Source organism: Neopsephotus bourkii, unplaced genomic scaffold, assembly GCF_033783945.1.
Source record: "Neopsephotus bourkii isolate Nb327-2 ecotype Australia unplaced genomic scaffold, CSIRO-AGI_Nbou_v1 NB_1759, whole genome shotgun sequence".
Taxonomy (NCBI): Eukaryota; Metazoa; Chordata; class Aves; order Psittaciformes; family Psittacidae; genus Neopsephotus; species Neopsephotus bourkii.
In genome coordinates this window covers 928639-950218 of record NW_026902233.1, presented here as the reverse complement: position 1 = coordinate 950218, position 21580 = coordinate 928639, and the positions used below count along the sequence as shown (strand labels likewise).

General features: G+C 39.5%; 1 protein-coding gene across 5 annotated transcripts in view; it reads right to left on the bottom strand.

The window, feature by feature from the left end:
- Positions 1-20781, bottom strand: part of FANCC (FA complementation group C) — an 88404-nt gene extending 67623 nt beyond the window's left edge. The window contains exons 1-5 of one of the 5 annotated variants that reach the window (XM_061377534.1): positions 20739-20781; positions 19172-19276; positions 6409-6553; positions 3481-3654; positions 1805-1889 (exon numbers count right to left, since the gene is read on the bottom strand). In XM_061377534.1, coding sequence (XP_061233518.1) covers positions 1805-1889; positions 3481-3645 — 250 coding nt within the window. In that variant the 5' untranslated portion in view covers positions 3646-3654; positions 6409-6553; positions 19172-19276; positions 20739-20781. Of the gene's footprint in view, positions 1-1804; positions 1890-3480; positions 3655-6408; positions 6554-19171; positions 19277-20562; positions 20660-20738 lie in introns of those variants that run through there. The other 4 variants (XM_061377533.1, XM_061377531.1, XM_061377532.1 and 1 more) reach the window with 4 other exon arrangements.
- Between the last annotated feature and the right edge of the window lie 799 nt (positions 20782-21580).

The following is a 21580-nucleotide window of genomic DNA, read 5'->3' as shown; positions in this document are numbered from 1 at the left end:
AAAATCAAAATCTGCTGAATCCAAAATGCCAGCAGTACAAAGATTGCTCAGGTGGCTCTAAAAAGAAGAAGTAGTGGGAATGTGTAAGCAGACATCTTCAGGACTACTGATGTCAGAAAATCTACCTGACTCATCTTTAAGCATTGAAGTGAAGGATTCAAACTTGAGCAAGTGAAGTTCATTGATTCGGCTTGCTTGTAACTTTGAGACCAAAAAAAACCTATAGCAAAACTTCATTCTCTTGCAATCTTCAGAGGTAATGATCGATTTGCAAAAAAAGTACTTTTCTTGTTTTAGAAAATGCTGAGGTACCCAAAGAAGAAAGAAGTAGAGGAAATCAAAAGCGTATTTCTGGGGCTGTTGTGAAAAGGAGTCAAAAGAAGAAACACATGGCTTTCAACTGTGAGGAAAAATAGACCAGAACACATTGTCAGCTCAGAAAAACTGATGGTCTAAAGACTTGTACACTCCAAACAAAAGCTTAGAAGAAAAGCATATGTGTAATTGTAAACATCAACAATTACCAACTTTCTGAAAAACTAGAACTATGATCAAAAAAGGGAGCCTCTCCATTGTAAAAAAAAAAAAAAAGCCTACAAAGTATGAAGAAGGCTTTTCTCAAAAGGTGCCACAAAAGCACACATTTGCCACCCTGCAAAAGTGATTTATATTTAAATCAATGATTCCTTCCCAAATTTTCGTTTCAGAGGGGAAGTGATGACATAACACACACCTACCATGTGTTTTGCAGACAAGTTCATTCTGTTTGTGCTTGGAGCTGACTAGAAGACAAAGCCAAATCAGAAGACATATGCTGTACTTGACTTAATAAGCCCTTCTAGGTGAACCAAAAATTGTTCTTTCCTGTATTTCCCCAAAAGGGGGCATAAAGTACAAGAGACAAAATGTGACTTTTGGGGGTTTTCTTTGTAGCTGTAGTAGTAGCAGAAAACTGGCAAAAGATTATTTTAAGGGACTCACAGAGAAGCTCAGCATTAGTTTTCTGCTTAAAGGTAGATCACAAGTCATTTATCAACATCTCACTTCCCAAAAAATGTACTGGAGCTGCTGGTGAGGTACAGAAGTAGTGTTTCCTCCCTCCCAACAGTTCTTCTGTCCCCAGTTTATTTTTATCATGCTTATTTTCACGTACACTTACATACACTACCAGTAAGAGGCTTTTAGTTTTTCATACACTTTTTTCCCATGTCACCACTTCACAGCTTTGGTTTTGATTCTACGTGCATTTTCACTAGTTCACAAGAGGAAGAAAACACATACTCAGAATAAACTCAATAAATCCAAACACACCCATAAATTAGGAGAGCTCTACACCAATGTAAAAACAAACCAAGTATCAGAAAAAATAATTATTTTATATTAGCATATATAATAGAATATTATTATGTATAAGTGCAAGAAATTTTTGTTTAAAGTAATCTGGAACACTTGATTTTATGCATATTGAGAACCTAACAAAAATGTAATTAATATGTCAAGAAAATAAGAAAAACTTAAATCATGATGCACAGTAACACTCACTGGGTTTAAAATCTACTGCTTCCAAGTAAAGATTCTCTAACTAATCAATTAAATTAATTAGCTCCCAAAGTAAATTTAAGATTTCACAATGCCACATATTTTAAATAATTTGGCTAATCTTTTAATCTCCAAAATTCACTTCAGTAAAAAAGATTGCTCTGCTTTTGGGAAAAAGTCAAAGTATATAACAAGTCATATTTTCCTAATTCCTTTAGAATAAAGTTTACGGAACTGCTGCAGAAATATCATTACATGTTCTTACCATATCCTATAACAAAAGGATTCCAACAAAGCCTTCCTAAAAGCTGGCCAATTAACGGAAACCGCTGGATTGCTACAACTGAATCCTGTTAAAACATAAAAACAAACAAAAAGATAATAAATACACTGAACATCAAAAGTAGGTTAGGAGAACCATTAATGATACAGATTTTTGGAAATTACAATCACAATGGTTTTGTTGTGTAATGTTCTGGAAGCAGAACACCTGCAGATACGTAATAAAAGCAGAACTTCCTGAAATTGGCTATAATGTCATAATTCAAATAAATTAAATCTTAAGTAGGTAATTTCCTCACCTAATATTTCATTATGCTAGAAAATCTCATTTGCCTCACATCCAGTAATCTGAAAACAGTACTAGTAAGCAAGATCCCATGATAATAAAAGCACAATTGAACTACATTTGTGGTCATCCTCACTGCTTTATATACTGCCTCACAGTTTCTGAAGAAATTAATACCCACTATGGACAAAACTAAGTGTCTTTCTGTTACTTTTGCTTGTTTTCTTTAACTTATGTAATGACTAACCAGCCAGTAACAAACTGCCATTTAACTTTTAACCAAATAGAAACCAGCTTCACTGTAAAAGCAGTAGACAATGTATTTTATATACAATCCCCTGCAATCAGTCTTATTTTTCCATTTTTGTAGCTTTACTATCTAATAAATGAAGGCTTTTAAAAATGGTGCTGTTCTGAGATAACATGCAAGTAGCAGGAACGATAACCATCTCCTGCTGCTGCAATAAATTCCTTACATTTGTCTCACATTTGGGGCTAGCCCTAGACTTTCTGGGGCCATATTCACAAGGTCCATTTCAGGCTAAGCCTCGGATTACTTGAAGTAGCAACTTTTTTTTTTTTTTTTTACTTCCCTCTTAAGAAAAAGACATATAAAAAAGCAGGAAGAAACACCACTCCCCAAAAAAAAATTATTTAAAAGTTAAATTCAGTTCAGAAAATTGTAATAACTCTACACTCTTCAGATAAAAAGAATATTTAAAAATAAATACTTCCATAAGAAGTCATCTTTACGCCATAATACATTATTTTTTAAGATAATTATACTGAAAAAGACATGATCAGAAAAAACATAAACACAACTAAACATATAAAAAACTAAATTTGTTTTTTAAAAAAGCACTCAGTAGAGTGAAGACAGTAATTAAATTGCTAAACAGAACAGGCAGTAGCATATGCCAAAGATCTGACCATTCTGCTAGAATTCACTATGTGTGCCACAACACTGGGGTTAACGTGTCAACAGACTCTCTAAGATTTAAAGGATCAGTTACAGTTTTGCATGTTAAGGCCTTTAAATAATCTAATTTATGACCTGACAACCAGAATCAAATTCTTGTTTATTTTTAAAGGGTTCTTTAAAGAGGCTAGAGCATTGGCTACGAAATCTCACGTGACAACAACCAATCAAGAAGAAAAAGCTCCTTTCACAATAAATCAGGGCTACAGGAAGCACACTCCTGTTTCCATTACCTGTGACTGTTGCCCCAATTTGCCTCTCTGATCCAGCAATACGTTAGGTCAATAACACAAACCACTTTGCTACTGTTAGCTTCTGTTTTTGTCAAAACACGGTGCAGATTGTTTCTGAGGTGTCTTCAAGACAGGTCACTCTTCCTTTTAGAGTCACTTACCATATGTTTCAAAGTTTCATAAACCGCATGTAGGAACTTTTGGAGCTCGGGCAGATGAAGGCACACATCCTTCTGGGATTCCAGCGTGGTGGCTTGACCCCATTCAATAGCTTTATCCAACCAATATTCAAAGTTCAGTTCGGTCACTGGAGTGTCCTCAGCCATCCCACAATCCTAAAAAAAGAAATTGTAACTCCACATCAGGCAGTCCTGACACTGTCCTCAAATCAAGACTGAAAATGGGAGGAAGGATTTCTGCTAACATTTTTTGTGTTCACATGTGAAAGGGAGGCATGAGGGGTGCCTTACATCTCATAAGGGTGACAATTTTCTTTGTAGTAGTAAGAGGGAAAATAATAACCCCATTGTGACAAAGTAGCAAAGGGGTCACAGTAATCAGTAAATTACCTGAGAAAGTACCACCCAGCTGTGTCTCAGGCTTTTATTACCTGAATTTGTCGTCACCAATATTTCACTCAAAGCATATTAGAATAATGTGTGTATTTACTTAGAATGCTTTGCATGATATAAAACTGAAAATGTCCATTTTCAGGTAAATGAAAGCATTAAAATAAGGCTCAACCAAAACAAAGGGGGTCAGGGGACCTTTGCTAGTAATTTCTACATTTGTAATCGATCTTAGTTTTAAGTACACAAAGAGTATTCTCCTTCAAGGAAACATATATTTAGTATTTCAGCTCTTTTTTAATTTGTATGATTACGCAAAGGAGAAGAAAAAATACGACCACATGCAGATTTTCATATAACTCAGTTCTGAATAAAAGCTGTACCATATATAATCTAAACCCAATGGCACACATTGCTGTTAAAACTTTGAGAGATGAGCGTTATTGCCAACCCAGAATATTAAATTCTGGACAAACTGCCAGAGTAAAAAAAAAAACACACCAAACCACAAAACAACAAATCCAACACCCATGACACATTTTTCTTCTGCTTTGCCATTACATTTTTCGTTGGCAGAAGGACAGAAAGCAGCACACGAGGCACTATAGCCACCTTTAAATCTCTCTGAAAGAAACACCTAATAGGCTGAAAGAGCAAACAAACTTGCAGCCATTCATTCTTCTTTCTGTCAAGACTTTAAAGACAACTGTCAATTCACACAAATGTGGTGGCAGTTTCTAGAAATGAACTGTTGCCCACCTGGAGACAATTCAGACACCCACAGATGCCACAGAAATCAATGAACATTTATCTTTGCAAGCTACAGACGAAAAAAACAAACCTGAACCTCAGCAGCAGGCCTGTAAATCAAGCTATCTTTATACAGCTAACCTTTACAATCACATCACTTACATAGCATGCTAATCTGAGCCAGATAGAAATCTAAAGATGGTTAATAAACTTGTTTCATTTCTACAAGTAATAAATAACTATATTCCACGTAATGGATCACAGCCATTATTTGGCATTGGATCCTGTCCAGAAAAGAAAAAAAAAAAAAAAAAAAAAAGGAAGTAAGGAAGGTAAAGCTGTTGGCTTGCCAGAGTTCAATGCATATTCATACTAAACATGTTCAAAGCAGTGTAAGCCAAGCCACTGCTTTTGTTCTCTATTCCACTCCTTTTTCTACCTGCAACTACTGCTGGCAGCAGAACTCTTAATGGACATGTACAGTGCCAAGATCTTGTTGGTCTTCTATGAGTATCAAAAGCAGGCCACAAGACTTCATTACCACAGCTTCCTGAAGGGACATAGGCAATAAGCAGCATTAGCCAGCAAACACTCTTATCATCACAGGAACATGATGAAGAACAAATTAAAACCAGGATCTGAATTTACATATTTATTAAAATATGTAATGAGCCTGTTTGATGTTCCCAGGTGAGACAGATCCTTCCAAATAACTGAAAAATAAGGACCCTGACAAAATGGCTCCAAAAAATTTAAGGGGGGAAAAAAAAAAAAAGAGTGGGAAAGAGGGAGAACCACAAGCACTCCAGCATTCTGGGGCCAGTCACATGAACTGATTAGGTATCAACAGAGAATCCCAGGTAAGGAAATCAAGGACCTTGTCTCCTATACCAGGTACCTGTAGCTACTATTACAGTATGCAGAATGGCACAGCCACCATCAGGTAAGGTGGTCTTTTTCCAGATGTCTGAAATCCCAGCTCCACAAGAAAGGTAGTTTACCTCCCTTCTTAATTACAGCTTGTAGTGGTTTGTACACAGCCGGTAACACAGCAGCACATAGCCACCAGCTCACCACTGGGTGGAAGAGAATTGATAAAACCCACAGGTTGAGGTAAGAACAGTTTATTTACTGGGCATGATGTGCTGTGGTATGGAATACCCCTTTAGCTAGTTTGGGTCAGGTGTCCTGTCTCTGCTTTCTCCTGGCTAATTGTGCCCCTCCTCACTGTCAGAGCATGAGAGACTGAAAAGTCCTTGTTCAGGATAGGAGCTACTGAGCAACAGTGAAAACATCTGTGTTATCAGCATTGTTCTCAGATTAAAGCCAAAACACAGCATGCCACCAGCTACTGGGAAGAAAAATAACTGTCCTGATGAACCCAGGACACAACTAAATAAACTGGATTGCTGATTTAGAGAGACTCCTTAGCAACTCCTTCGCTGGTCCAGAGCCTTTGCCTTGCAGAAAAACTGTCAAAGATTTATATATGTTATTTTTAAACTACAAACAAAGTCAAAAGGAAGGACATCAGCACAAATAGTAGGATAAAGGAAATCTTTAAAAGTATAGATATTCTATATGCTGCTAGCTGCAAATGTTCATTTATTACAGTTTCTGATTGTTAATTCCCTTAAAATACCTGTTCTGAGTATCTTGATATGAGCAAAATAGCGTTCCATCAACCGACTTGTTCTAGTTACATAAACCTGGTTTTCCTTCACCAAAAAACAAAGTAGTTCTGTGTGCAGTGCTATTCAAAATCCTCACCTGAAATGCATTAAATTTCCACAGTTCTTGTTGTATGAAAGCCTAAGCAAAGAACCTGCACTAAAAAAAAACAACTATACACTCCAGAGCTCAGAGGCCATCTTCAGAAGGATCAATCCTAAACTTGCTCCTTTCCCACCATTTGCTGCTGAAACAAAACCAGAGTTCTGTTTCTAAAGCAGTTTAGAAAGTCTAGCTGCTGTCAAATGCTCATTCATGGATACACTTACAGGCAAAAATGGAGGAATCAGTTATCTGTTCCATTTCTGAAGTGGACTAAGGGACAAATAAATGTATGTTTCGGTGCAATCAATTTTCTGAAACTGCTCAAAATACTCTAATATCAGAAATAAGGAGCAAGTGTTCCTTATGACTAAGAGAACAGGAAATCTGCAGTGCATATCTGCAATATACTCCTACATATACACTGAAAAAAAAAAAAAAAAGAAAGAAATCATGAAGAGTTACATGAAACAAGAATTTTTGTTTGCACTCTTTTTTTGAGGAGGAGGAATGGTTGAGCACTTCTGTGAAGCCTTATATAACTATTCTCACCAATTCAATGGTAGTACCAGAAGCCCTTGCAGCAATTATTAAGAACTGAACGTAGTTTTCAGAAAATTATCATCACAAAGAAAATTCTTTAAGTGCTAAAAATATTGCTATTATCTGTTTTGGGATACAATCAGTTCATATTCTTAGAAAACTTATCCTGAGATCTACACAAGAGTATAAAGTGACATTTACATTTCCAAGATTTTTGCTGCATTGTTCATACAGGCCATTGGCCTTGTTTAGCATTTTAGTATGCGCTTTGATTCATCCTTGAGCAGTACACTAATATGCACTAATATTTTGCTGCATCACATTACTTATGCCGTACTAAGACAAAACCAGAAAAAAGAATGATGCCAAGCACCTGTTCTATTTTGCAATAGCATAACTTTCAAGCTGAACTTACATTTGCTTTCTTGAGAAGCCTCTAATGAAACAGTTACTATTTAACTATAGCATCTAGTCCTGAAAAGAGCAATTTTAATAACATCGTTTAGTCTTGCCTTTATCTCAACATTACTGAAGAGCACCCAGTAAAACTATTGCATGCATTAAAAAGAAAATATAACACACCAAACCTGACATACAGATTTCATCTCAAAAAACATCTGTCACAGAATATATAGCTTATTAACAAAAGAAATATAAAACTATTAATTAAATGTAATTTAAACATCCAGACCCCAGTAAGGTACAAAACATGCTAAAAGACCTACAGAAATTACAGGTAACAAAAACGTGATAAACGACTTGTCATACTGTCAAGTATATTCCTGAATTATCTTTCCAGCTTGTTTCCACTCTCTTCAATTAGCTGGGACTCCTTTTGCTTCAGCTGCCAAAAATCAAAACCTCCTTCTTACTTATGACTATTTACTCCACAATACTGAGAAATGCAGAAGTTGGATTTACTGTGAATTGCCTTAAAATACCCTTTACTTCTAGGAAGAAGGGGACGAAACAGTCAAGTCCTCCGTTCTCAAAATCTCCAGTCAAACCCTTCTGGTCTTGCACTTTTAAGCACAGGGAACCCTGCGCAGCTCAGGCATGAGGGTACTTGCTGTATCTTTCACAAGCTGAAGGCAACATTACTAACAATGGGTTAGTTTTATTCTATCAAGTGAGCTATCTGGATTAGTGTCTGAAATGTAACACGTTAGTTACTTTTCTTACCAGATCCTGAGGCAAAGCCCTACAGTATACCAGGTCATTCAACAACAGAGCTGCTGCTACACTTGATGCATACATGCAAGTACCACACTGTCAAGAGTCTTCCATGTTAGGACACGTCTGATATACTACTACTCCTTTGTGACAGAGTGAACTATATCCATAGGTGGAATACACACAAAGTTTGTTGAAAACTTTGCACAACTATGTCTTCACCTACAGTCTGAAAATGAAGCATTTGTGCATTCATCATGTTAATTAGTACAATAACGGAATTCCTTTTCTTTTTTCTTTTTCCTCTAGAACTGTAGAAATAAAATATTTTTAAATAAAACCATAAAAACAGGAAAAAAAAAAAAAGGCGACTTCTTCACTATTAGGAATTCTGCAGCTTGGGACTCAGATATAATAAAAAGGGAATATATAATATATATATATCAAAACATTATCCCTCCTCAGAAAGAATTTCTGTCAATCATAGAAAATTCAGTAACAAATGTTAATAGCTTTCGATATCCCCCACATCTGGCTTTAATAGACTGCCAAAAATTACTACTGAACTTTTATTACTTAGTTTGTCTTTAATCTTGTAAATCCAGCTCTTACTTTTAAATAAATAAAATCATTTCAAGTAGAAGGATCTTTGAGACACCATTAAGGTACAATATTGCCTTATGTCACAGCATTCCAAATTAATGTGACAAAAACTTGCATTCAAGGCATAAAGCTCTCATTTGTGTACTTTTCCTTGAAGCAGTAATAAGTAGCTACACACTCCAAACGAACACTTTACTTTCCATTACTCCATCTCTCTTTCAAGTCTTACCCATCAGCAACCACAGCTTTCAAGGAAAAAACAAAACAAGAAAACAGTTAAAATACTAAAATGACATCAGGGTCCAAAGGCCCCAAGCAGAACAGGTCACTATTGAGCTAACACAACACATAAGCATACATTCCAAATTCAAAATTATTTTTAGGGTTGTTAACACTTACAAAAGCCATAGAGCAGTCTTTTTGTGCACCTTTATTACTCTAACATATATTAGGAGACTAATACTAAGAATTAGGAGACTAGATATTAGGTAAGCACTTGAGTATATTTTATAAACAAAAGTATATTTGATGATTTTGACTCCTTAATCACCCTTAACTTGATTATGATAGATCATGGTTGATAAATTAATAGAGCAGAAGACTATTAATTACAGTTAGACTATTAACTGTTTTCATGTTTAAAAGACGATAACCGTATCACAAAGTTACTATTTAATGGATGATATTTTAGGGTTATGTCAAAATAAAAAAAAGTAGCAGTTATCCAGAACATAGATACTATTTTCTCATTTATTCTTTCTCTACCTCAAATGTCTATTATGTTCTTTCACCTTGTTCCCACAACTGAAACATACAATATACCACAAGCATATTTTTCACCTTCACCTTGACAGCTCTAATTTTACTTGCCACGACCAAAACTGTAATGCATACTTAATTAGGCAGCAAGATGAAAGATGATTTATTTCCTACTTTAAAAAAAAACCCACCACTAGCCCCCCAAAAATAAATTTGGAGAAAAGTGAATAATATTTCAGAAACTGCAGAAAGGCCCAAGAGTAGCAAATCCTAGGAAAAATGTAAAATATGTATTATTTATTAATGTCATCTTGGTTTTCACACGGTCTCTTGCTGAGAAATTAGCTTTACAGGGTAGTTTATGGGTTGGTATTAAGTCTAATCAGCATTCACTGGCAGTCCAGCAGTCAAGAATAATCTAGAGAAAATTTCCACCTTGATTCTGGACTGTGCTCACATCCAATGTTGACTTTTTATTAATTTTTCAGTTAGGAGCAAGTTTTCCTAATCCTCTTTGTGCTTACATCCACAGATATTTTACAGAAAGATCAAACCACTCATAGAAAACTTCCTGTCTGCATGCAGACTTTCGAAATTAAAACAAATTGCATGCAAATATATCTTCTTCTGGAAGCAAAACTAAAGAACAAAGATTTGCTAAAAGAAAGGAACCAGCACTGGCTTAGCAAAATGCAAAATCTGGTAAACTAAACAGCTGTCAAGCAGATGGTTGTCCTTATAATTCAACATTTAGATCAACAATTCTCAACAAAGATGACTTAACTCATCTGTTTTACTCCTCTGTATTCGTTTCCTCTATTTACCCTGAAAATTAGTATTTTAACAGTTGTCAGATCTGTCTTCTGAATTACATTATCAGATCTTACTGTAAAAAGAGCCCAATTTTAATCTTTAAGGGACTGTGGTCACTAACAAAGCTACTTATCCGGAGAACAGGTTATTAAATCTCTAGCACAGGTTCTAACTGAGTAAAACTGCAAACAGCAAAATGATGCTTCCAGTTGTGCTCTGTTGCCCTGAAGAACTGGAGAAGAATCGATGCCCTGAAGAAGCATGCATTGCCAGGATTCACAAAAGATGTCCCTTCCTAGAACACTCTGAAAACATTACATCTCCCTCTCTCTCCCAAAAGGACTATATGATAGTAAAAAAGCCTTCTTCCTATTCATCAGGCCATAAGCTCCATGACCAAAAAAATACTATTTATTAGCCTTCCCTGATAATAATAACCGTTTCACACATAAAAAATTATTTTAATACTTTCTGGTTCTAATGGCAGACTTGTAGCAGCAGAACCTTCCCCTGACTTTCCCATTTCAAGAGGCTAAGAATAAAACCCTCTTTAAGGAAAGAAAATAATATTATCTCAGCACATCCATCTACTCTTATCTTTTGCCCAGGGGAATAGTGGAAGATGTGAAATAAGGCATTTCGGAGAGGTATCACCGAATTTTACGGATGTTATTTTTTACCTTTCCTTAACAGATCTTATTAGGACAACAAGGCAATTAATTCTCACTTCCATATACAAAAGATGGAATTACCATCCCACAGAATGTATTACCAGGTTTTTAAGTACAAATTGAATACGAAGTCTGACCAAAAGCCACTGAAAGTTGCTCCTGCAGGAAAGGTGCCAACCAAGATACTAAGACCCAAACGTCACAAGTATTTTAAATCTTTAAGTTAAATTTAAGCTGAGAAAACAGACAATGAAGTGAAGCCTCTTTGTTATTTCTGACAGAAAGCTCTACACAATTCAACGAAGTAACAAACTACATAACATCATAATTTAAAAGAATTTCAATGTCAGGACTATCCAGATCAAAACCCAGCAAGGCCCACATAAAGCTGTCCATACCATCTGGCAAAATATGTACAAAATTTAAATTTGTTTCAAGGTAATAAAGCAAATCCCGGATTTGACCGGTGCACACTTACGCTAAACAGATCAACACGGCCTTCCAAAACAAAAGCCACACTTGAAAAAAACTGAGGGCTTCCAGCTCAGCCTTTAACTCCTTGCTTATTCCGTATCTGAATTGTTTATCCCCCATCAGTACACCAGGATCTACCACAAAAGGGGACAACAATATATCACAAAACACAGGAGAATCTAGAAATTACATACTAGGCATGGTGAACAGAAGCACAAACAAGTACACACCTTCACAGTCTTCTTGAAATAGGGGCAGGGGGACGGTGGTGAAGCATATCTCCCTTTCAATTTATTTCTGCAGTAAGGGAAAAACTTAAATATTTTGTCTTGCATAATCTAAATAGCAAACCTTCCAAGATTACTTTGGTAACAGGTCACTGTAATGTGGCAATCTCTCATAAGTGCTAGAGGGATAAAAATTTTTGGGGATAGCTCAACTGCAGATAAATGTTAAAGTATTCTTGGGTTTAGTTTGCTGGACAGAGCCTTTTCACTCAGCCCAGCTCATTTCCAGCTGACTTCTGTGACAACAGCTGCAATAAAGGCCACACAAAGAGAAATGTAACTAAGAAGACAATGCTAAGAAAGGATAAATGCAGTTCTGGAAAGGCACTAGGTCTGATTCAGCCTCTGAACTAAAGGAGGCAAAACTGCTTCTGCAGAACATCTTGTAAGAAAAAATAAGGAGTAACTTGTCTTTACATCACTGCAAAAAAGGCAGTCATTGCTAACAGCAGTTTAGCTTCACTATGGCTAGTAACATCACACGTCAGTTGTGCATGGGCCTCCAATATCAGTACTCTAAACACTACATACTTAGACCTTCTTTTGCAGGTTACAAGAAAAGGAATGAAATCCTGATTCCGTTTACTTCAGTGGCAAAATTTTCATTCATCTCAGTGGAGCCTATATTTCGCATAGTACATTCAAAACACTGAAAACCTTACCCACGTAAGAGCTCACCAAGTCACTACACCAGAAAAGTCAGACCTTTTAGCAGTAATGGCAAATTTTTATTAGATTCAATTTATTGTTTGTACCCCTTCTACTATCCCCAATCTGACAGCTAATACATCACACAGTATCTTGACTATAAAGTTTTCATTACCATCTTCTGGCAAATATTATGTTTTCACTTTGCTGCATGTAAGCCAGTGAATTAAGTATAACTGCTCAGAGAGAAATTTTTGTAGAAAATACAAACTGTACTTTTTACATATGGCTACCACTTTTACATATGGCTACCACTATTTCCTCTAGCTTAAATCCACTATGAGACATTTTGACTGTAACTTCAGATGCCTAAAAGGCTTCGTTCAACCTCTTCTCTACTGACCACCACTTCAGGAAAAAACTGGTCTGGGGGTGCTAACTGACATCAGGCTCAATGCATGTCAGCTGTGTGCCCTGGCAGCCAGGAGGGCAAACCACTTCCTGGGGTGCACTGAACACAGCATCACCAGCCAGTCAAAAGAGGTGATTAACTGCTGCACTCAGCGTTGGTGCAGCCTCACCTTGAGTACTCTGTACAGTGCTGGTCCCCAGAGTCTCAGTAGGATGTGAAGGTCCTTGACTGCACCCAGAGGGAGCCAGCAAAGCTGGTGATAGAACTGGAGCTGTGTGCTGTGAGGAGCGGCTGAGGGCTCTGAGTTTCTCTAGGCTGGAGAGAAGGAGGCTGAGGGGCGACTTCATGGCTCTCTGCACCTTCCTGAAGAGGTGACACGGAGAGGGAGCTGCTGATCTCTTCTCCCCGGGATTCAGTGATAGGACATGAAACAGTGGTTCAAAGCTGCACCAGGGAAGGTTCAGAAGGGACATTAGGAAGCATTCCTTTACCAGAAAGGTAGTCAAACATTAGAACAGACTTCCTAGAGAAGTGGTCAATGCCCCAAGCCTCTCGGTATCAGTGGATAATGCCTTTAATACCATGCTTTAACTTGGTCATCCGTAAATTGGTCAGGCAGTTGGTCTCGATAATCATTGAGGTCCCTTCCAACCAAAATAGCCCTAGTCTAGTCTAGTTATGTTCATAAACCAAACAAATCATCCAAGCTTCCCTTATCACTGAGCCTTTCCCACGATTAACTTGTATCTATATAGTGCTTGAATGGCATACAGAGAAATCTGTTCCCTTAAAATTGATTTCCTCTGAAAAAAACTTAAGGGATTAATTCAAAGTTTTACCATGAAATAAAAAGCATTCCTCTCTTTCATGGGTACACATACACCAAGCTTTGGCTTTTTTTCTGTTTTTCTTTTCAGATGTTTCACTTTAAGTTCTGCAACAAACAAATGCACAGTAATTCCTTAGTTCCCTCATCTGTACACAGCAAGTTAGAATATCAGTCCTCTCTTCAAAGAAATCATATATGACCTATAGAGTAAAGGGCATTCTGCAAATGGGGAGGATGGTCTGAAAATATTTACATGTGTTTCACCATTTAAAAAAAAAAAAAGAAAAAAGAAAAAGAGGTGGGGGGGCAGGGCTCAAGAGATTGGGTGGGCAGCAAGAGACACCATCTATTTAGACACAGAGAAGTATGACTAGCTGTTCTTTCTTCAATTAAATTCAACTTATCACTAAAGGGCTTCATATTTCTGACAACCGTGCTTCTGTAAGGGCCATGCAACTTTCCCAAATTCAAGCTTTACACCTGACTTACACAGATACAAGAAAAGACACATAGCCCAAACTCATTATCACAAGTATTTGAACATCAGTTTAAAAAGTGCCAGGGCTATGCATACAGTACATAGAGTTGTCTTGTTTATACTAAGTGAATTCCTTTTCTCCAAACATCTCTAATATTTACTGCAGTGATGAAGCATATACCTTTCACTGAAATTCTTCATTTATACAAAGTTAAAGCATTTCTACATTTGCATAAGGAAACTGAAGCGCAAACAGAAAATGACTTGTCCAAAGTCACTGAGGAAACAAATGGCAGGAGGAGATAGAAGACAGAAATCTCCTAGGTACTAGCACATTAGACACCACTGCTTCTCAAGGACAGAGATGGCAGAGTTACTGAATGCCTTTTTTGTCTCTGTCTACTCTGCAGGAGGCAGTCCTGAAGAGCCCTGTACCTCTGAGACCTCAGATGAAGTCAGGTCAACGGAGTAGTCTGCCTTAGTCGATGAGGAATGGGTTACAGACCAGTTGAGCAATCTGGACATCCATAAATCCATGGGTCCAGATGGGATGTACCCACGGGTGCTGAGGGAACTGGCGGAGGTCATTGCTAGACCACTCTCCATCATCTTTACCAAGTCTTGGGAAACGGGAGAGGTGCCTGAGGACTGGAGGAAAGCAAATGTCACTCCTGTCTTCAAAAAGGGCAAGAAGGAGGACCCAGGTAACTATAGACCAGTCAGCCTCACCTCCATTCCTGGGAAAGTGATGGAACACCTTATCCTTGGTGCCATCATAAGGCATATCAAGGATAAGAGGGTTATGAGGAGCAGTCAACATGGCTTCACCAAGGGGAAGTCATGCTTGACCAATCTCGTAGCCTTTTATGAGGAAATAACACGGCGGATGGATGATGGCAGAGAGGTGGATGTGGTCTACCTTGACTTCAGCAAAGCGTTTGACACAGTCTCCCACAGCATCCTCGCAGCTAAATTGAGGAAGTGTGGTCTGGATGATCAGGTAGTGAGGTGGACTGTGAACTGGCTGAAGGAGAGAAGCCAGAAAGTTGCAGTCTATGGGGCGGAGTCTAGTTGGAGGCCTGTATCTAGTGGAGTGCCTCAAGGGTCGGTACTGGGACCAGTATTATTTAATATATTCATCAATGATTCAGATGAAGGAATTGAGTGTACTATCAGCAAGTTTGCTGATGACACTAAGCTGGGAGGGGTGGCTGACACGCCAGAAGGCTGTGCTGCCATCCAGCGAGACCTGGACAGGCTGGAGAGTTGGGCAGGGAATAACTTGATGAAATATAACAAGGGAAAGTGTAGAGTCCTGCATCTGGGCAGGAACAACCCCAGGTTCCAGTATAGGTTGGGGAACGACCTGTTAGAGAGCAGTGTAGGGGAGAGGGACCTGGGGGTCCTGGTGGACGACAGGGTGACCATGAGCCGACACTGTGCCCTTGTGGCCAAGAAGGCCAATGGCATCCTGGGGTGTATTAGAAGGGGGGTGGTTAGTAGGTCGAGAGAGGTTCTCCTTCCCCTCTACTCAGCCCTGGTGAGACCTCATCTGGAATATTGTGTCCAGTTCTGGGCCCCTCAGTTTAAGAAGGACAGGGACCTGCTGGAGAGAGTCCAGCGCAGGGCAACTAAGATGATTAAGGGAGTGGAGCATCTCCCTTATGAGGAAAGACTGAGGGAGCTGGGTCTCTATAGTTTGGAGAAGAAGAGACTGAGGGGTGACCTTATTAGTGTATATAAATATATAAAGGGGGAGTGTCACGAGGATGGAGCCAGGCTCTTCTCAGTGGCAAACAATGACAGGACAAGGGGAAATGGGTACAAACTGGAACACAAGAGGTTCCACATAAACTTGAGAAGAAACTCCTTCTCAGTGAGGGTGACAGAACACTGGAACAGGCTGCACAGGGGGGCTGTGGAATCTCCTTCTCTGGAGACATCCAAAACCCGCCTGGACACATTCCTGTGTAACCCTATCTAGGTGTTCCTGCTCTGGCAGGGGGATTGGACTAGATGATCTTTTGAGGCCCCTTCCAATCTCTAGCATACTGTGATACTGTGATTCCCTCAAAGATAATCTATTATTTAACCTAGGCTCCTCAAGCATGGAACGACTGTTTATGCAACAGTAAAGGGCAATATTCCACAAAAAGAAAAAAACACACACAAAAAAAAAAAAACAAAAAAAACAACCACACATCAAAGTATTTGCTTTCCTGTTTTTATTATATGCACTTACTTCCATATGAACTCCAGTGACAGCATAATACACCTAAGTAAAAATTATACATATTCATCCTAACATCAGTTGAGGCTACTGAAATTCTGTGAAAAGCATTCACATAGTCCACAAAGAATGAAGGCAAGTTTGCAAACAAAAGAATGCATTTCTCTTTGGCATAAGAAAAAACAACAAAACAAAATCAAAGCAAAATAAAAATCAACCACAAAACAAACACAAAAATCAACCTTACCAAAGAGTTTCCTACTTTTCCCACCTCCCTCCCTGACCACTCACACCTCAGAATAAAACCTTCTGAATAAAGATGTAGTTATGGCACTAAGTACACCTGACAGAAAAGGAAAAACGCATTCTTCAGAAGAATAAAAATAACTTCACGACATCCACAACAACATTTACATCTTTTTGTTATACATTATTTTAACACACTACCACAAACACTTGCTACTGGAGTCCATTGACAAGGTTTCATGCTATTCACAGGCATTAAATCAGGCTATTCATTCTTTGCAAACAAGAAAAGTTTCCTCAGAAACATCTAGAGCAGAGTCTTTCAGTGATTCACTCAGTCAGACTCATACTGCAGCAATAATTAGTTATGTGGGCATTTGAACTGGAGACAAGGCAGTGATACTCAAAGCCATAAGGCATTTGTTTGGGAAGCTCTCAGTTATTCCTGGATATTCTATGGGCATGGGCTTTTTAATGTGCAAGTAGTGGATCCTGTGACTTGTAAGTAAGATTTCTGTCACTTTTGTTCATTAAAAACTCACAGTTTAGTAATACGACCCTCATCATTAAATTAAAGCTATATAGTTCTGGTATTCTATGGGAAGGGAGTTCCTTATGAATTTGGGTCACTTCACGATAGATGAGAACTTTAAACGTACAACACAGAAATAAAGTATTAGCTAGTGGTATATCTCTTGGCCTCCTCTCCTTGGACACTCATATATGTCAATTTAGCTGTATATTATGATACTTTATTACAGTCACTGTCTGGAATATTTCAATACTGTCACACAGTTAATCAAGATTCATAAAATAAACACGTTCAGTGAATCTACCAGGAGGCAGGAAGGACAGCCTTGCAAATTGGCTCCAGTAATCACGAGTCTGATCTGATTCTCACTTCTGACATATTTCACATGACATGAAAGAAGTAACTTCAGTTTCCAAGGCCTGCTCTACTTCACCTCTACAGAAGACTCATTGCTAGTGCTCTAATTTTAAAGTTTAGTAGTACAGTGTATTTTTTTAATCAAATTAAAATACATGTCTGATAACATCAGATTTGCTCCATTTGCTAGTAAAAAGTATTTATTCCTCTCAAAGACTTACGAAATTCCTTCTGCTGTTGTAGCCTCACGGACTTTATTTCACCATAGTACCGTAACTGCTGCTATGCACATCACATTTGAGCAAGTCATCAGTCTTTAAACTGTGTCCAATGATACCTGTGTAATTCATTACTAGTGAGCTTATGAAAATAAACCTCACAGCATTGCTCGCCTACAGAATTTTTAATAAAAGTTAAAAATGCACATAGAAGTGCTACATCAGAACCCCATAACTAAATGCAAGGCTGACAGTTAAAAACAGTAACAGCAGAAACCTCTTGTGAACACCTTATATCTGGTGAGTCCATCATTTACCATTACATACAGTAAAAGCACTCCTGAAAAGGTGTTAAATAACCTGTAACTAAAAATTCCCAAATTCAAAAGATTTAAATTAATAAAGAGTTGTCTTTATGATTTATTGTTATCTTTGTTTATTATTAATAGGAATAGAGTATTTTTGTATTGGGGATACAGCATTCAACTCCAAATCATCTCACAAGATTTATCCTAGCCACCTAAAATCAGTATTATTTCTATAAGAAAATGCATTACTAAGTTTTACTAATTTTAAATACTTTTGCAATATCTGCAAAGTTAGTGGCCCACACCAAGGTGAAAATATTTAACATGTTCTACATCCCTGTAGCTCAGAAAGTAGATTAACTATGTGGTCCTAAAGTGGTTTCAGAAGTTTTCAGAGCATTATCATTGTCTTCATTTAGCAATGCTAATATTAATTTCTGTCATTTCTGATAACATTAACCAGACAGTTCAGTCAGTTACCATCTTAGTGAAAGGTAAATTGTTTAATTCAAGATTTGACTTGATTTTTGAGAGCTGTTGTACTATTTATACATGCAAAAAGACCTTTACAACCTGGTATACTTTTGCGCCTTTTTAGATTGGGTTGGCACAAAATACTTTGTATTAAAAAAAAAAGTAATCCACAAATCAAAGCCTGAAAATTTTTATTTGTGATTAGTGTCATACAATATATTTACCTTCCTGTAAACATGAGAATTGATTCAATGTGTATCAAAGGACTCTTAACATTTTCTGTATTGCTGTTGCAGGGAAAACTTGTTTGACCCATCCTTCACCCTTTACAGGATCCTTCACCCCTTTTGAAAGACATCTTTGTCAAAACCAACCCCTTCACAATAGGAAGTCAGTATACTGAAAGTATCGCTTAGGGAAAAAGAAAGAAAAGCAGTTATGGTTTAAAAGTACACTGAGTGCACAAGGTTACTCCATTAACAGGAGAACAGATCTGTCTAGTACCATAAAATAGGTACCCTTTGTTGCTTTAACTCCCCGTAATACCATCCTTAAAACCCCAGCTCCCATTGGTATTCCTCATGACACTTCCACCCATGATACTATGTATTAGCCTGTGGTTAAATTCACCATCCAGCAGACCCAGCTGCAAGTGCTGAGCAAGGACCACTGACAAACAAAACATGGAACAAATTGTTTGCAAACCTTTATCCTGGTTTCAAACTTGGTTAAAATTGACTAACAAGCTCAATTCTTAGTAGTCAAAGACATGAGGACGTGGAATCACACAGATTTCATTTCCCGGGGAAACTAAGACAAGAAGCAGAGAAATGATTATAAAAACTTTATCAACGCCTACAACAGAAAAGTTAACGTTCAGAATCGGTTCGTGACTCATACTATCCCACTGCCAAGTTCTTTAAAGGCAAGTCTCCCCCAAGGAGCAAATACATCCTAGTTTGTATTCTCTTTACAAACCAACCACTAGAGAACCAAACTGAACGTCCAGCAAGCCTGCTTCTCCCCAAGAGATGGCAGTAGCGAACAAACATCCACACAGAGCTCGGGGAGCGAGGCTGTAACACGGAGGAAACACGGCCGACGAGTAAGAGGGCCCTCTCCAGCAGCGCCAAAACACTACAGACGCGGGACTCTCACCGACTTGTCAGTAGCTCACAATACACCTTGATAAGAAAACTTTCATTTTACAAAACAAGATTCACAAGAGTTTGAACTGGGAGGTAGAAGCTCCAGATCCTTAAAAATTACACATTGGAAAAAAAAAAAATAAAATCCCAAATTAATCTCAAAGATTTTTCAGTGGCCCACCACTAGAATGTTATGTCCCATAAATTTTGCATAAAGAATTCTTCACTGTGCTAGAAAAGCAACAACTACCAGATTTTTAGACATTCTTCCATATGAACCATGGTGACTTGGAAAATTTTGGAGAAGTGGAAAGAAATGCTTTAATTACCTACATTCTTGAACAAAAACCAGGAATAAAAATGGCAGCTTCTCCCAGTACTTCTAAGGCATTGGTCTTCCCCAACCTCTACTGCAAATAAAAGACCAGCATGCTGACAGTATTCTGTGAAAGCATACTGTATCATCCACTGGAGCAGATGTCTGCAAATGCCAGACTGCGCAGTGCAAAAGTCAGCACATCTCATAAATCAGCAACAAACCTGTACACTTCTCACTACAGCCCTCTGTGAACCACTCAGAAAGTTATCCATGTATTGTAGTCACACTGGTCTCGTACATGTGCCACAGAATTACATTTTACCACTCAGTTCCCACTAGAGCAAAGGGGAACATCAAGATGCAGGCAGCGATGCGTAAGTCCTTCTCTTTCCAAAGGTTTTCAGTACCAGACAATACTGGTCAAGTACTGGGACGTGCATGCGGCCCCAAGTGCACTCCTTCATCGCAAGGCATTCCCACCTTTGACAACTCACAGCCCAACCAGCATTCACGGAGGAACAGGATGGTTTGGTTTGTAAAGAGACTTTGAACATCACCTAGTCCCAATCCCCCTCTTCCCCCCCGCCGGCAAAACCACTCTCGCTTTTGAGGAAGTACAACAGAACTACGTCGCCCGTTAAGGCAAGAAGAGGCACAGCTGCAGCAAGGCGTGAAACACCAAGGGACGACCCCACAAGAGCGACAGCGGCAGCTCCGGGAGGCCCGATATGCAGTCCGCAGGATGAGCAACGCAGCGCAGCACCGATTACAGCAGGAGGCCCGACAATCCGCCTCGTACCCTTACCGCCAACCTCGCACCGAGCCCACCGACTCCGGCGCGGGCCCCGCCCTCCCGTGCCCCACCCCTCAAGGCAGCCCCCAGGCCGCGCTAGCGCCAATACGCATGCGCGGACCCTCTCACCCGCGCCCACCATGGCGTGGGGTGTCGCGGTCGGGCCGGGTGCGGGGTGTAGCTCCCCTTCCAGTCAGGGGGCAGAACCCCGCCGCCGCGGCGGAGCCGGTGGGCGGCCTGAGAACCCCGCGCCGAGCGCAGCCGCACGGCCCCGGTCCCAGCCCCCCCCCAGCGGCTTACCGCGCGGCCCAGCTCGCACCGCCGGGTTGTGATTTTCGCGCGCTCTGCCCCGCGCCAGCGCGAGGTGCGCCTGCGCTTGGGGCGTACCCCGCCGCCAGCCGGGCGGGGGCGGGCCGGGCCGGGCCGCAGAGCGCGGGAGCTGCGGTGGCAGCCGTGAGAGCCGGGTGGGCGGCTCGGTTGTCCCCGCACGCTGCTGCTTCCCGTCCCAGACACGGGGCTCCGGGAAGCGGGAACGGAAACCTCGCCGGGCTTCACGGCTGGTGTGCTCAGAGGGCCCCTGATGGCTGGGGGCGCAGATGCCTGTGTTTCTTGACTAGGTTAAACAGAGCGAGGTGGTTAAATCCGGTTTGGGTCCTGAGTGACCAGCTGAGGTGACGACTCCACGGGGAAATCAAAATGTGAGAGGGGTGTTTTCCCTCGGTGAGTGTTGTGGTGGGCCGACTGAAGGTACCTGCCCCCCACCATGGGTAAGATCGATTGGTTTTTTTCCCCTCTGGTAAGACTTAAGTGCAAAACCTGTTAAACTTCTGCTTAAGTTTTGTCAACTTCAACAG